The sequence below is a fragment of the Hemibagrus wyckioides genome, linkage group LG11 (genome assembly GCF_019097595.1).
Source record: "Hemibagrus wyckioides isolate EC202008001 linkage group LG11, SWU_Hwy_1.0, whole genome shotgun sequence".
Lineage (NCBI taxonomy): Eukaryota > Metazoa > Chordata > Actinopteri > Siluriformes > Bagridae > Hemibagrus > Hemibagrus wyckioides.
In genome coordinates this window covers 276,457-292,500 of record NC_080720.1, presented here as the reverse complement: position 1 = coordinate 292,500, position 16,044 = coordinate 276,457, and the positions used below count along the sequence as shown (strand labels likewise).

Below are 16,044 nucleotides of genomic sequence, written 5' to 3'. Positions count from 1 at the left end.
CTGATCTTATAGTCTGATCTTACAGTCTGATGTCTAGTCCAATGTTACAGTCTGATCTTATAGTCTGATGTTAGTCTGATGTTTAATCCGATATTTAGTCTGATCTTATAGTCTGATGTCTAGTCTGATGTTTAATCCGATATTTAGTCTGATCTTATAGTCTGATGTTAGTCTGATGTTTAATCCGATATTTAGTCTGATCTTATAGTCTGATGTTAGTCTGATGTTTAGTTTTATGTTATAGTCTGATGTTATAGTCCGATGTTACAGTCCGATGTTATAGTCTGATGTTATAGTCCGATGTTTAGTCTGATGATATAGTCTGATGTTTAGTCTGATGTTATAGTCCGATGTTATAGTCTGATGTTTAGTCTGATGATATAGTCTGATGTTTAGTCCGATATTTAACTCTGATGTTATAGTCTGATGTTTAGTCCGATATTTAACTCTGATGTTATAGTCTGATGTTTAGTCTGATGTCTGATGATATAGTCTGATGTTTAGTCTGATGTCTGATGATATAGTCTGATGTTTAGTCTGATGTCTGATGATATAGTCTGATGTTTAGTCTGATGTCTGATGATATAGTCTGATGTTTAGTCTGATGATATAGTCTGATGATATAGTCTGATGATATAGTCTGATGTTTAGTCTGATGATATAGTCCGATATTTAACTCTGATGATATAGTCTGATGTTTAGTCTGATGTTTAGTCTGATGTTTAGTCTGATGATATAGTCTGATGTTTAGTCTGATGATATAGTCTGATATATAGTCTGATGTTTAGTCTGATGTTTAGTCTGATGATATAGTCTGATATATAGTCTGATATATAGTCTGATGTTTAGTCTGATGATATAGTCTGATGATATAGTCTGATGTTTAGTCTGATGTTTAGTCTGATGATATAATCTGATGTTTAGTCTGATGATATAGTCTGATATATAGTCTGATATATAGTCTGATGTTTAGTCTGATGATATAGTCTGATATAGTCTGATGTTTAGTCTGATGTTTAGTCTGATGATATAGTCTGATGTTTAGTCTGATGTTTAGTCTGATTATATAGTCTGATATATAGTCTGATGTTTAGTCTGATGATATAGTCTGATGTTTAGTCTGATGTTTAGTCTGATGATATAGTCTGATGATATAATCTGATGTTTAGTCTGATGATATAGTCTGATATAGTCTGATGATATAGTCTGATGTTTAGTCTGATGATATAGTCTGATGTCTGATGATTTAGTCTGATGATATAGTCTGATGTCTGATGATTTAGTCTGATGTTATAGTCTGAGGAGGTTCCTCTTCTCTTTACGTGGAAAAGAATCTAACGTTTATCTTCACACGGATGTAGTGACATCACAAGCTGAAGGGTGTGTGTGTGTGTGCGCGCGCGTGTGTGTGCGTGTGTGTGTGCGTGTGTGTGTGATCAGGTTATTACACATCATGGGAGGAGTTTCTCTATGATCTGAGGATGATGTGGTTCGGTCTTTACTCTCGCAGCAGTGGCAGTCTGGACTCCAGCGGCTTTGAGCACATCTTCGCAGGTCTGTGTGTGTGTGTGTTTGGATTAAACTCAACTCATGTGTGTTCAGTCGTGTTAATGTGTGTGTGTGTGTGTGTTACATGATAGGTGAGATTAAGAATGGGAAAGTGTCTGGTTTCCATAACTGGGTGAGATTTTACCTGCTGGAGAAACTGGGGCTCATGAACTACTACAGTTACAGCTACGACGGCCCTGTGAGTCTCTCTCTCTCACACACGCACACACATGCACACAGTTGAATTTATTATGAAGAAACTAACACCAGTGTTGGGGTGTAAAGTGTTATTTGTTGTTAAACAAAAGGAATAATGAATAAAAAGTAAATGAAGATAAATAATGTGGAATTAGAAAGAGATTTTAAGGGTTAATGATGTGGAGTAATAAAGACTGTGTGTGTGTGTGTGTGTGTCTGTCTCCGTGTCCCAGTGGACTTCATATCCTGATGTTCTGGGGACACAGTTCATGTGGGACGGTTATTATAAACAGATCGGTTCTGCCCTGATCGGGTCCAGTCCCGAGTTAGACCTGGCCTTGTACACACTGTGTTACGTCACAAGACCTGGAAAACAGTGAGTGACCATATTCCTGCTCTGGTCTCAGTCCAGGTGAATAATTACTCACCTGTGTGTGTAAACTGTGTGTGTGTTTAAGCTGTCGTCTCAGTCTGGGAGGAAAAGGGCTGACCATCCAGACCTACACCTGGGACAAAACCACCTACGGAGACGGCAGGAAGTACATCGCCTCTGCTTATCCCGTGGTTCCGTAAACCAGAGCTGCTTTTACTGCAGAAACGATCCACTCATCATCAGAGAAACAAATAAAATGAACAGCAGAATTCAAAGGCAGCTCGGGGCTGGTGTGTTTATTTCAGTAGAATTTACAATAAAATCTATTAAAATCTATTACACTGTTAATAAAATTCATCAGACATCATCTTTAAAATGGTTTATTCCTGTAAAAAGTCTGTACATTACACCACACAGCTCCTGTAGGAGTTACGACGTGAGCGTGTGCTTGATAAGGCAGAGTCTGTAAGAGGTCAGAGGTCAGGGTGCGAGGTCAGGGTGCGAGGTCAGCTGCACAGCGGAACCCGAGATTGGAGGCTGAGCTGTCAGGAGTGTTCTGACTGCGGGCAGCACACCTGTACCTGTAACAGTACGACTGGGGGGGAATCAAAGGGTTTGATTAAACACTTATACACTTATATAGTGTATAAGTATAAATAAGGTTATATCATTATAACCTGATCTGTGTGTGTGTGTGTGTGTGTGTGTGTGTGTTTTACCTTGTGACACATGTAGGATCCTCCCTTCTTCACTTTGTCACTTCCTGTTTTTGGTCCTTTCTGAACACAAAGAAAAAAAACAATAATAACAATAATGCTGAATGTGCAGGAACATGTTCATGCTGTGTGTGTGTGTGTGTGTGTGTGTGTGTGTGTGTGTGTGTGTGTGTGTGTGTGTGAGTAAGTGTGTGTACCGGGTTGTGTGTGTGGTCTCGAGTGTGATGGACACTCCACCAGTCTGCTGTCCATTCCCACACATTTCCCACCATGTCATAGAGACCGAAAGTATTCGCAGGAAACCTCTTCACCTGTACATGTACACACACACACACACACACACACACACACACTTTATATATACAGGGGTTGGACAATGAAACTGAAACACTGGCCAGTTTAGTGTTGGAGGTTTCATGGCTAAATTTGACCAGCCTGGTGGCCAATCTTCATTGATTGCACATTCCACCAGTAAGAGCAGAGTGTGAAGGTTTAATTAGCAGAGTAATAGCACAGTTTTGCTTAAAATATTGCAATGCACACAACATTATGGGAGACATATCAGAGTTCAAAAGAGGACAAACTGTTGGTGCACGTCTCGCTGGTGCATCTGTGACTAAGACAGCAAGTCTTTGTGATGTATCAAGAGCCACGGTATCCAGGGTAATGTCAGCATACCACCAAGAAGGACGGACCACATCCAACAGGAGTAACGGTGGACGCAAGAGGAAGCTGTCTGAAAGGGATGTCCGGGTGCTAACCCGGATTGTATCCAAAAAACATAAAACCACAGCTGCCCAACTCACTGCAGAATTAAATGTGCACCTCAACTCTCCTGTTTCCACCAAAACTGTCCGTCGGGAGCTCCACAGGGTCAATGTACATGGCCGGGCTGCTATAGCCAAACCTTTGGTCACTCGTGCCAATGCCAAACGTCGGTTTCAATGGTGCCAGCAGCGAAAATCTTGGGCTGTGGACAATGTGAAACATGTATTGTTCTCTGATGAGTCCACCTTCACTGTCTTTCCCACATCCGGGAGAGTTACGGTGTGGAGAAGCCCCAAAGAAGCGTTCCACCCAGACTGTTACATGCCCAGAGTGAAGCATGGGGGTGGATCAGTGATGGTTTAGGCTGCAATATCATGGCATTCCCTAGGCCCAATACTTGTGCTAGATGGGCGTGTCACTGCCAAGGACTACCGAACCATTCTGGAGGACCATGTGCACCCAGTGGTTCAAACATTGTATCCTGAAGGTGTGTGTGTGTGTTATGTGATGTGTGTGTTGTGAAGTCTCACAGGTGATGTCTGAGTGAATCCGTCTTCAGCTGTGGTGTGTGTGTGTGCGAGTGTATATCAGGGTGTGTGTGCGTGCGTGCGATGTGTGTGTGTGTGTGTGAATATCGTGGGGGGGGTGCACTTGTGATGTGTGTGTGTATGTGAATATTGGGGGGTGTGATGTGTGTGTCTCACCGGTGATGTCTGAGTGAATCCGTCCTCAGCTGTGTTGTGTGAGTGAGAGAGAGAGTGAGAGAGTGTGTGTGTTTGTGTGTGGTGTGTGTGTGTGTGTGATGTGATGTGATGTGTGTGTGATGTGATGTGTGTGTGTGATGTGAGTGATGTGTGTGTGTGAGATGTGTGATGTGATGTGTGTGTGTGAAGTGTGGTGTGGTGTGTGATGTGTGGTGTGGTGTGTGATGTGAGGTGTGATGTGTGGTGTGGTGTGTGGTGTGTGATGTGGTGTGTGTGTGTGATGTGTGTGTGTGATGTGTGTGAGATGTGTGTGTGTGTGATGTGTGTGATGTGTGTGTGTGTGTGTGATGTGTGTGAGATGTGATGTGTGTGTGATGTGGTGTGTGTGTGTGATGTGTGTGTGTGTGAGAGATGTGTGTGTGTGTGATGTGTGTGATGTGTGTGTGTGATGTGGTGTGTGGTGTGTGTGTGTGATGTGTGTGTGTGTGATGTGTGTGATGTGATGTGATGTGTGTGATGTGATGTGATGTGTGTGATGTGTGTGTGTGATGTGAGGTGTGATGTGTGGTGTGTGATGTGGTGTGTGGTGTGTGGTGTGATGTGATGTGAGGTGTGATGTGTGATGTGGTGTGTGATGTGGTGTGTGATGTGGTGTGTGGTGTGGTGTGTGATGTGGTGTGTGATGTGGTGTGTGATGTGGTGTGTGATGTGGTGTGTGGTGTGGTGTGTTGTGATGTGTGGTGTGTGGTGTGATGTGATGTGTGGTGTGATGTGTGGTGTGATGTGAGGTGTGATGTGTGATGTGGTGTGTGATGTGGTGTGTGATGTGGTGTGTGATGTGGTGTGTGATGTGGTGTGTGATGTGGTGTGTGATGTGTGGTGTGTGGTGTGATGTGTGGTGTGTGGTGTGATGTGTGGTGTGTGATGTGGTGTGTGATGTGGTGTGTGATGTGTGGTGTGTGGTGTGATGTGTGGTGTGTGATGTGGTGTGTGATGTGGTGTGTGATGTGTGGTGTGTGGTGTGATGTGTGGTGTGTGATGTGGTGTGTGATGTGGTGTGTGATGTGGTGTGTGATGTGAGGTGTGATGTGTGGTGTGTGGTGTGATGTGTGGTGTGTGGTGTGATGTGGTGTGTGATGTGGTGTGTGATGTGAGGTGTGATGTGTGATGTGGTGTGTGATGTGGTGTGTGATGTGAGGTGTGATGTGTGGTGTGTGATGTGTGATGTGGTGTGTGGTGTGTGATGTGGTGTGTGATGTGAGGTGTGTGGTGATGTGAGGTGTGATGTGGTGTGTGATGTGGTGTGTGGTGTGTGATGTGTGTGAGATGTGTGTGTGTGTGATGTGTGTGATGTGTGTGTGTGATGTGTGTGTGTGATGTGGTGTGTGTGTGATGTGGTGTGTGGTGTGTGATGTGTGTGAGATGTGTGTGTGTGTGATGTGTGTGATGTGTGTGTGTGATGTGTGGTGTGTGATGTGGTGTGTGATGTGGTGTGTGATGTGTGGTGTGTGGTGTGTGGTGTGATGTGTGGTGTGTGATGTGGTGTGTGATGTGGTGTGTGATGTGTGATGTGTGATGTGTGATGTGAGGTGTGATGTGGTGTGTGATGTGTTGTGTGGTGTGTGATGTGGTGTGTGATGTGTTGTGTGGTGTGTGATGTGGTGTGTGATGTGAGGTGTGTGGTGATGTGAGGTGTGATGTGGTGTGTGATGTGGTGTGTGTGTGATGTGGTGTGTGTGTGATGTGTGTGTGTGTGATGTGTGTGATGTGTGTGTGTGATGTGTGTGTGTGATGTGGTGTGTGTGTGATGTGGTGTGTGTGTGATGTGTGTGTGTGTGATGTGTGTGTGAGATGTGTGTGATGTGTGTGTGTGATGTGGTGTGTGATGTGGTGTGTGGTGTGATGTGTGTGTGTGTGATGTGGTGTGTGTGTGTGTGTTTGTGTGTGTGTGTGTATGTGTGTGTGTGTGTGTGTATGTGTGTGTGGTGTGGTGTGATGTGTGGTGTGATGTGTGATGTGATGTGTGGTGTGATGTGGTGTGTGGTGTGGTGTGTGATGTGTGGTGTGATGTGTGGTGTGGTGTGGTGTGTGGTGTGGTGTGTGATGTGTGGTGTGATGTGTGATGTGATGTGTGGTGTGATGTGTGTGTGTGATGTGTGTGTGTGTGTGTGTGATGTGTGTGTGTGTGTGATGTGTGGTGTGATGTGTGGTGTGATGTGGTGTGTGGTGTGGTGTGTGATGTGTGGTGTGATGTGTGATGTGATGTGTGGTGTGATGTGGTGTGTGGTGTGGTGTGTGATGTGGTGTGTGATGTGTGGTGTGGTGTGGTGTGTGGTGTGGTGTGTGATGTGTGGTGTGATGTGTGATGTGATGTGTGGTGTGATGTGTGTGTGTGATGTGTGTGTGTGTGTGTGTGATGTGTGTGTGTGTGTGATGTGTGGTGTGATGTGTGGTGTGATGTGGTGTGTGGTGTGGTGTGTGGTGTGATGTGTGATGTGTGGTGTGATGTGTGGTGTGATGTGTGGTGTGTGTGAGTGTGTGTTTGTGTGTGTGTGTGTGTGAGTGTGTTTGTGTGTGATGTGTGGTGTGATGTGTGGTGTGATGTGTGGTGTGTGATGTGAGGTGTGTGGTGTGATGTGTGGTGTGATGTGTGGTGTGTGGTGTGTGATGTGTGGTGTGTGGTGTGGTGTGTGATGTGTGGTGTGATGTGTGGTGTGGTGTGGTGTGTGGTGTGGTGTGTGATGTGTGGTGTGATGTGGTGTGTGGTGTGGTGTGATGTGTGGTGTGATGTGTGATGTGATGTGTGGTGTGATGTGGTGTGTGGTGTGGTGTGTGATGTGGTGTGTGATGTGTGGTGTGATGTGGTGTGTGGTGTGGTGTGTGATGTGTGGTGTGATGTGTGATGTGATGTGTGGTGTGATGTGGTGTGTGGTGTGGTGTGTGATGTGTGGTGTGATGTGTGGTGTGGTGTGGTGTGTGGTGTGGTGTGTGATGTGTGGTGTGATGTGTGGTGTGATGTGTGGTGTGATGTGATGTGTGGTGTGATGTGGTGTGTGGTGTGGTGTGTGATGTGTGGTGTGATGTGTGGTGTGATGTGTGGTGTGATGTGTGATGTGTGGTGTGATGTGTGGTGTGTGTGATGTGGTGTGTGATGTGTGATGTGTGGTGTGTGATGTGTGATGTGATGTGTGGTGTGTGGTGTGTGATGTGATGTGTGTGTGATGTGGTGTGTGATGTGTGATGTGTGGTGTGTGATGTGTGGTGTGTGATGTGGTGTGTGATGTGGTGTGTGATGTGTGGTGTGTGGTGTGTGGTGTGATGTGTGGTGTGTGATGTGGTGTGTGATGTGGTGTGTGATGTGGTGTGTGATGTGTGATGTGTGATGTGAGGTGTGATGTGGTGTGTGATGTGTTGTGTGGTGTGTGATGTGAGGTGTGATGTGTGGTGTGTGGTGTGTGATGTGTGATGTGAGGTGTGATGTGTGGTGTGTGATGTGTGGTGTGTGATGTGTGATGTGAGGTGTGATGTGTGGTGTGTGATGTGTGGTGTGGTGTGTGATGTGTGGTGTGTGGTGTGGTGTGTGATGTGGTGTGTGATGTGTGGTGTGATGTGTGGTGTGGTGTGTGATGTGTGGTGTGATGTGGTGTGTGGTGTGGTGTGATGTGTGATGTGTGGTGTGATGTGGTGTGTGGTGTGATGTGTGGTGTGATGTGTGGTGTGATGTGTGGTGTGATGTGTGGTGTGATGTGTGATGTGTGGTGTGGTGTGGTGTGTGGTGTGATGTGTGATGTGTGTGTGTGATGTGTGTGTGTGTGTGATGTGGTGTGTGATGTGGTGTGTGATGTGTGTGTGTGATGTGTGTGTGTGATGTGTGTGTGTGATGTGGTGTGTGATGTGTGTGTGTGATGTGGTGTGTGATGTGTGTGTGTGATGTGATGTGTGTGATGTGGTGTGTGGTGTGTGTGTGTGATGTGATGTGTGTGTGATGTGTGTGTGTGATGTGTGTGTGTGATGTGATGTGTGTGATGTGTGTGTGTGATGTGATGTGTGTGTGTGATGTGATGTGTGTGATGTGTGTGTGTGATGGTATGATGTGTGTGTGTGTGATGTGTGTGTGTGTGTGATGGTATGTGTGTGTGTGATGGTATGATGTGTGTGTGTGATGTGTGGTGTGTGGTGTGATGTGTGTGTGATGTGTGGTGTGTGGTGTGTGGTGTGATGTGATGTGTGATGTGTGGTGTGATGTGTGTGTGTGTGATGTGGTGTGATGTGTGTGTGATGTGTGTGTGTGATGTGTGTGTGTGATGTGGTGTGTGTGTGATGTGTGGTGTGATGTGTGGTGTGGTGTGTGTGTGTGTGATGTGTGTGTGTGATGTGTGTGATGTGTGTGATGTGTGATGTGTGATGTGTGGTGTGGTGTGATGTGTGATGTGTGTGTGTGATGTGGTGTGTGATGTGGTGTGTGATGTGGTGTGTGATGTGGTGTGTGATGTGTGTGTGTGATGTGGTGTGTGATGTGTGTGTGTGATGTGGTGTGTGATGTGTGTGTGTGATGTGGTGTGTGATGTGTGTGTGTGATGTGTGTGTGTGTGATGTGGTGTGTGATGTGTGTGTGTGATGTGATGTGATGTGATGTGTGTGTGTGATGTGGTGTGTGTGTGATGTGTGTGAGATGTGATGTGTGTGTGTGATGTGTGTGTGTGTGTGTGTGATGTGTGTGTGTGTGATGTGTGTGTGTGATGTGTGTGTGTGTGATGTGTGTGTGTGTGTGATGTGTGTGTGTGTGATGTGTGTGTGTGTGTGATGTGTGGTGTGATGTGATGTGTGGTGTGATGTGGTGTGTGATGTGTGGTGTGTGGTGTGATGTGTGGTGTGATGTGTGGTGTGTGATGTGTGGTGTGATGTGTGGTGTGATGTGTGGTGTGGTGTGTGATGTGTGGTGTGATGTGTGGTGTGTGATGTGTGGTGTGTGGTGTGATGTGTGGTGTGATGTGTGGTGTGATGTGTGGTGTGATGTGTGTGTGATGTGTGTGTGATGTGTGTGTGTGATGTGATGTGATGTGGTGTGATGTGGTGTGATGTGGTGTGTGATGTGTGATGTGTGATGTGTGATGTGATGTGTGTGGTGTGTGTGTGTGATGTGTGTGAGATGTGATGTGTGTGTGTGATGTGGTGTGTGTGTGATGTGTGTGTGTGTGATGTGTGTGTGTGTGTGATGTGTGTGTGTGTGATGTGTGTGTGTGTGATGTGTGTGAGATGTGTGTGTGTGTGATGTGTGTGTGTGTGATGTGTGTGAGATGTGATGTGTGTGTGTGATGTGGTGTGTGTGTGATGTGTGTGTGTGTGATGTGTGTGTGTGATGTGTGTGTGTGTGATGTGTGTGATGTGTGTGTGTGTGATGTGTGTGTGTGTGATGTGTGTGAGATGTGTGTGTGTGTGATGTGTGTGATGTGTGTGTGTGATGTGATGTGATGTGGTGTGATGTGTGTGATGTGTGTGTGTGTGATGTGTGTGTGTGTGATGTGTGTGATGTGGTGTGTGGTGTGTGTGTGTGTGATGTGTGTGTGTGATGTGATGTGATGTGGTGTGATGTGGTGTGATGTGGTGTGTGATGTGTGATGTGTGATGTGATGTGTGTGGTGTGTGTGTGTGTGATGTGTGTGAGATGTGATGTGTGTGTGTGATGTGGTGTGTGTGTGATGTGTGTGTGTGTGATGTGTGTGTGTGTGTGATGTGTGTGTGTGTGATGTGTGTGTGTGTGTGATGTGTGTGTGTGTGATGTGTGTGTGTGTGATGTGTGTGAGGTGTGTGTGTGTGATGTGTGTGTGTGTGATGTGTGTGAGATGTGATGTGTGTGTGTGATGTGGTGTGTGTGTGATGTGTGTGTGTGTGATGTGTGTGTGTGTGTGTGATGTGTGTGTGTGTGTGATGTGTGTGTGTGTGATGTGTGTGAGATGTGTGTGTGTGTGATGTGTGTGTGTGATGTGATGTGATGTGTGTGTGTGATGTGGTGTGTGGTGTGTGTGTGTGATGTGTGTGTGTGATGTGTGTGTGTGATGTGATGTGTGTGTGATGTGGTGTGTGGTGTGTGTGTGATGTGATGTGATGTGTGTGATGTGATGTGGTGTGATGTGGTGTGTGATGTGTGGTGTGTGATGTGTGGTGTGTGATGTGAGGTGTGATGTGTGGTGTGATGTGTGGTGTGGTGTGATGTGTGGTGTGATGTGTGGTGTGATGTGTGATGTGGTGTGTGGTGTGTGATGTGGTGTGTGATGTGGTGTGTGGTGTGGTGTGATGTGTGGTGTGTGGTGTGATGTGTGGTGTGATGTGTGGTGTGTGATGTGTGGTGTGATGCGGTGTGTGGTGTGATGTGATGTGTGGTGTGATGTGTGGTGTGTGTGGTGTGGTGTGTGATGTGAGGTGTGATGTGTGGTGTGTGATGTGTGGTGTGTGATGTGTGGTGTGTGGTGTGTGGTGTGTGATGTGGTGTGTGATGTGAGGTGTGATGTGTGGTGTGTGGTGTGTGTGGTGTGGTGTGTGGTGTGTGATGTGGTGTGTGGTGTGTGGTGTGGTGTGTGGTGTGTGGTGTGATGTGTGGTGTGTGATGTGTGGTGTGTGATGTGTGGTGTGTGATGTGTGGTGTGTGTGGTGTGGTGTGTGGTGTGTGATGTGGTGTGTGATGTGGTGTGTGGTGTGTGATGTGAGGTGTGATGTGTGGTGTGTGGTGTGTGTGGTGTGATGTGTGATGTGATGTGTGGTGTGATGTGTGGTGTGTGTGGTGTGGTGTGTGATGTGGTGTGTGATGTGGTGTGTGGTGTGTGATGTGTGGTGTGTGTGGTGTGGTGTGTGGTGTGTGATGTGGTGTGTGGTGTGTGATGTGGTGTGTGATGTGGTGTGTGGTGTGTGATGTGGTGTGTGATGTGGTGTGTGATGTGTGGTGTGTGATGTGATGTGGTGTGGTGTGTGATGTGGTGTGTGGTGTGTGATGTGGTGTGTGATGTGGTGTGTGGTGTGGTGTGTGGTGTGTGGTGTGTGATGTGTGGTGTGTGATGTGTGGTGTGTGATGTGATGTGGTGTGGTGTGTGATGTGGTGTGTGGTGTGTGGTGTGATGTGTGGTGTGTGGTGTGTGATGTGATGTGTGATGTGGTGTGTGATGTGTGATGTGGTGTGTGATGTGTGGTGTGTGATGTGGTGTGTGATGTGGTGTGTGATGTGGTGTGTGATGTGGTGTGGTGTGTGATGTGATGTGTGATGTGGTGTGTGATGTGGTGTGTGATGTGGTGTGTGATGTGTGGTGTGTGATGTGATGTGGTGTGGTGTGTGATGTGGTGTGTGGTGTGTGATGTGGTGTGTGATGTGGTGTGTGGTGTGTGATGTGGTGTGTGATGTGATGTGGTGTGGTGTGTGATGTGGTGTGATGTGGTGTGTGATGTGGTGTGTGATGTGGTGTGTGATGTGGTGTGTGATGTGAGGTGTGATGTGTGGTGTGTGAGGTGTGAGGTGTGAGGTGTGAGGTGTGATGTGTGGTGTGTGGTGTGTGGTGTGTGATGTGTGGTGTGAGGTGTGTGGTGTGATGTGGTGTGTGGTGTGTGATGTGTGATGTGGTGTGTGGTGTGTGATGTGGTGTGTGATGTGGTGTGTGATGTGGTGTGTGATGTGTGGTGTGTGATGTGTGGTGTGTGATGTGAGGTGTGTGAGGTGTGAGGTGTGAGGTGTGATGTGTGGTGTGTGGTGTGTGGTGTGTGGTGTGTGATGTGTGGTGTGAGGTGTGTGGTGTGATGTGGTGTGTGGTGTGTGATGTGTGATGTGTGGTGTGTGATGTGTGTGTGTGATGTGGTGTGTGATGTGTGGTGTGTGATGTGGTGTGGTGTGTGATGTGGTGTGTGATGTGGTGTGTGGTGTGTGATGTGTGTGTGTGATGTGGTGTGTGATGTGTGGTGTGTGATGTGGTGTGGTGTGTGATGTGGTGTGTGGTGTGTGATGTGGTGTGTGATGTGGTGTGTGATGTGGTGTGTGATGTGTGGTGTGTGATGTGATGTGGTGTGTGATGTGGTGTGTGATGTGTGATGTGTGGTGTGAGGTGTGTGGTGTGATGTGGTGTGTGGTGTGTGATGTGTGATGTGTGATTGTGTGTGTGTGAGGTGTGATGTGAGGTGTGATGTGTGGTGTGTGATGTGTGGTGTGAGGTGTGTGGTGTGATGCGGTGTGTGGTGTGATGTGGTGTGTGGTGTGATGTGGTGTGTGGTGTGTGATGTGATGTGTGATTGTGTGTGTGTGAGGTGTGATGTGAGGTGTGATGTGTGGTGTGTGATGTGTGGTGTGAGGTGTGATGTGTGGTGTGTGGTGTGTGATGTGTGGTGTGAGGTGTGTGGTGTGATGCGGTGTGTGGTGTGTGATGTGATGTGTGATTGTGTGTGTGTGCGCATGCGTGTGTGTGATTGTGTGTGTGATGTGTGATTGTGTGTGTGTGCGCATGCGTGTGTGTGATTGTGTGTGTGTGCGTGTGTGTGATTGTGTGTGTGTGTGATGTGTGTGTGCGTGTGTGTGCGTGTGTGTGTGCGTGTGATGTGTGATTGTGTGTGTGATGTGTCATTGTGTGCGTGTGTGTGTGTGCGTGTGATGTGTGATTGTGTGCGTGTGTGTGTGTGCGTGTGATTGTGTGATTGTGTGTGTGTGTGTGTGTGTGTGATGTGTGATTGTGTGTGTGCGTGCGTGTGATGTGTGTGTGTCTCACCGGTGATGTCTGAGTGAATCCGTCCTCAGCTGTGTTGTGATTGGGGAACTCTCCCTGCCACAGGTTAGCGTAGTGCTGCCCTCTGGGCATCAGTTTATTCCCCCATGGGTACAACCTACACACACACAGTGTTAGAATAAACAGACACACACTCAGGTGTCCACTGTGTCCAGTACAGAGGTCACACCTGTCCTGTAGACCTCCTCTACAGGCGAACTCCCACTCAGCCTCAGTGGGTAACCTGCGCCCCGCCCACTCACAGTACGCCCAGGCATCAGTCCAGGACACGTGCAGCACCGGATGGTCCATCCTACACACACACACACACACACCACTTATTATATTCGACTCCTATACACACTCAGCTCTTCATAATGGAGTGTTTATTAACAGTGAGTTACTCAGACTCTATTCACATTACCTGCGTGTTATAGAGGAATCTGGACCCTCTGGACGTCTCCAGTCTGCCCCTTTAACCGGTGACCACCAGGGGGCAGCAGCAACCTACTGACCACAAGGACATACACAGCCTTAAAACAGCTGTGTGGAGTGCTTCAGGTATAAAGCTTTAAAATCCGTCAGAGAGGAACGCAGAGAGGAACGCAGAGAGGAGCACACAGAGGAGCGCAGAGAGGAGCGCAGTGAGGAGCGCAGTGAGGAGCGCAGAGAGGAACACACAGAGGAACACACAGAGGAACACACAGAGGAACACACAGAGGAACGCAGTGGGGAGCGCAGAGGGGAGCGCAGAGGGGAGCGCAGTGAGGAGCGCAGTGCGGAGCGCAGTGGGGAGCGCAGTGCGGAGCGCAGTGGGGAGCGCAGTGGGGAGCGCAGTGGGGAGCGCAGTGCGGAGCGCAGAGAGGAGCGCAGAGAGGAACACACAGAGGAACACACAGAGGAACACACAGAGGAACGCAGTGAGGAACGCAGTGAGGAGCGCAGAGAGGAACACACAGAGGAACGCAGTGGAGCGCAGTGAGGAGCGCAGAGAGGAGCGCAGAGAGGAGCGCAGTGAGGAGCGCAGTGGAGCGCAGTGAGGAGCGCAGAGAGGAGCGCAGTGGAGCGCAGTGGAGCGCAGTGAGGAGCGCAGAGAGGAGCGCAGAGAGGAACACACAGAGGAACACACAGAGGAACGCAGTGAGGAACGCAGTGGAGCGCAGAGAGGAGCGCAGAGAGGAGCGCAGTGAGGAGCGCAGTGGAGCGCAGTGAGGAGCGCAGAGAGGAGCGCAGTGGAGCGCAGTGAGGAGCGCAGAGAGGAGCGCAGAGAGGAGCGCAGTGGGGAGCGCAGAGAGGAGTGCAGAGAGGAGCGCAGTGGAGCGCAGTGCGGAGCGCAGTGCGGAGCGCAGAGAGGAACACACAGAGGAACACACAGAGGAACGCAGTGAGGAACGCAGTGGAGCGCAGTGAGGAGCGCAGAGAGGAGCGCAGAGAGGAGCGCAGTGGGGAGCGCAGAGAGGAGTGCAGAGAGGAGCGCAGTGGAGCGCAGTGAGGAGCGCAGAGAGGAGCGCAGAGAGGAGCGCAGAGAGGAGCGCAGTGGAGCGCAGTGAGGAGCGCAGAGAGGAGCGCAGTGGGGAGCGCAGAGAGGAGCGCAGTGGGGAGCGCAGTGGGGAGCGCAGAGAGGAGCGCAGTGGGGAGCGCAGAGAGGAGCGCAGTGAGGAGCGCAGTGGAGCGCAGTGAGGAGCGCAGTGAGGAGCGCAGAGAGGAGCGCAGAGAGGAGCGCAGTGGAGCGCAGTGAGGAGCGCAGAGAGGAGCGCAGTGAGGAGCGCAGAGAGGAGCGCAGAGAGGAGCGCAGAGAGGAGCGCAGTGAGGAGCGCAGAGAGGAGCGCAGTGGAGCGCAGTGAGGAGCGCAGAGAGGAGCGCAGAGAGGAGGGCAGAGAGGAGCGCAGTGGAGCGCAGTGGAGCGCAGTGAGGAGCGCAGAGAGGAGCGCAGAGAGGAGCGCAGAGAGGAGCGCAGTGAGGAGCGCAGTGAGGAGCGCAGAGGGGAGCGCAGAGAGGAGCGCAGTGAGGAGCGCAGAGAGGAGCGCAGTGGGGAGCGCAGTGGGGAGCGCAGTGAGGAGCGCAGAGAGGAGCGCAGTGGGGAGCGCAGTGAGGAGCGCAGAGAGGAGCGCAGAGAGGAGCGCAGTGGGGAGCGCAGTGGGGAGCGCAGTGGGGAGCGCAGAGAGGAGCGCAGTGAGGAACACACAGAGGAGCGCAGTGAGGAGCGCAGAGAGGAACACACAGAGGAGCGCAGTGAGGAGCGCAGTGAGGAGCGCAGTGGGGAGCGCAGTGGGGAGCGCAGTGGGGAGCGCAGTGGGGAGCGCAGAGAGGAGCGCAGAGAGGAGCGCAGTGAGGAGCGCAGTGAGGAACACACAGAGGAGCGCAGTGAGGAGCGCAGAGAGGAACACACAGAGGAGCGCAGTGAGGAGCGCAGAGAGGAACACACAGAGGAGCGCAGTGAGGAGCGCAGTGAGGAGCGCAGAGAGGAACACACAGAGGAGCGCAGTGGGGAGCGCAGTGAGGAGCGCAGAGAGGAGCGCAGAGAGGAGCGCAGTGAGGAGCGCAGAGAGGAACACACAGAGGAGCGCAGTGAGGAGCGCAGAGAGGAACACACAGAGGAGCGCAGTGAGGAGCGCAGTGAGGAGCGCAGTGGGGAGCGCAGTGAGGAGCGCAGAGAGGAGCGCAGAGAGGAACACACAGAGGAGCGCAGTGAGGAGCGCAGAGAGGAGCGCAGAGAGGAGCGCAGTGGGGAGCGCAGTGAGGAGCGCAGAGAGGAGCGCAGTGGGGAGCGCAGTGAGGAGCGCAGAGAGGAGCGCAGAGAGGAGCGCAGTGAGGAGCGCAGAGACGAGCGCAGTGAGGAAAGCAGAAACACAGAGAGAAGATTAAGTGTGTGTGAATGTGTGTGTTTCTGTACCGCATGAGACAAGGAGCTCTTCACTTCTTCACTCAGCAATCCCTCAAATACAAACGAGTCTCCAAACCGCTCTGCCTGAACACACCCACACACACACACAGTGGAGCTTCAG

The 16,044-nt window shown here is 49.8% G+C and overlaps 2 protein-coding genes across 3 annotated transcripts in view; one reads left to right on the top strand and one right to left on the bottom strand.

The window, feature by feature from the left end:
• Positions 1-2,398, top strand: part of endou (endonuclease, polyU-specific) — a 7,368-nt gene extending 4,970 nt beyond the window's left edge. The window contains exons 4-7 of the mRNA XM_058403780.1: positions 1,441-1,554; positions 1,641-1,747; positions 1,980-2,122; positions 2,205-2,398. Coding sequence (XP_058259763.1) covers positions 1,441-1,554; positions 1,641-1,747; positions 1,980-2,122; positions 2,205-2,319 — 479 coding nt within the window. The 3' untranslated portion in view covers positions 2,320-2,398. The remainder of the gene's footprint in view (positions 1-1,440; positions 1,555-1,640; positions 1,748-1,979; positions 2,123-2,204) is intronic.
• The window catches only part of sumf1 (sulfatase modifying factor 1), a 26,157-nt gene continuing 12,501 nt past the window's right edge, over positions 2,389-16,044 (bottom strand). The window contains exons 3-9 of one of the 2 annotated variants that reach the window (XM_058403778.1): positions 15,933-16,007; positions 13,464-13,546; positions 13,230-13,352; positions 13,043-13,157; positions 3,033-3,146; positions 2,839-2,898; positions 2,389-2,714 (exon numbers count right to left, since the gene is read on the bottom strand). In XM_058403778.1, coding sequence (XP_058259761.1) covers positions 2,613-2,714; positions 2,839-2,898; positions 3,033-3,146; positions 13,043-13,157; positions 13,230-13,352; positions 13,464-13,546; positions 15,933-16,007 — 672 coding nt within the window. In that variant the 3' untranslated portion in view covers positions 2,389-2,612. The remainder of the gene's footprint in view (positions 2,715-2,838; positions 2,899-3,032; positions 3,147-13,042; positions 13,158-13,229; positions 13,353-13,463; positions 13,547-15,932; positions 16,008-16,044) is intronic. The other variant, XM_058403779.1, reaches the window with a different exon arrangement.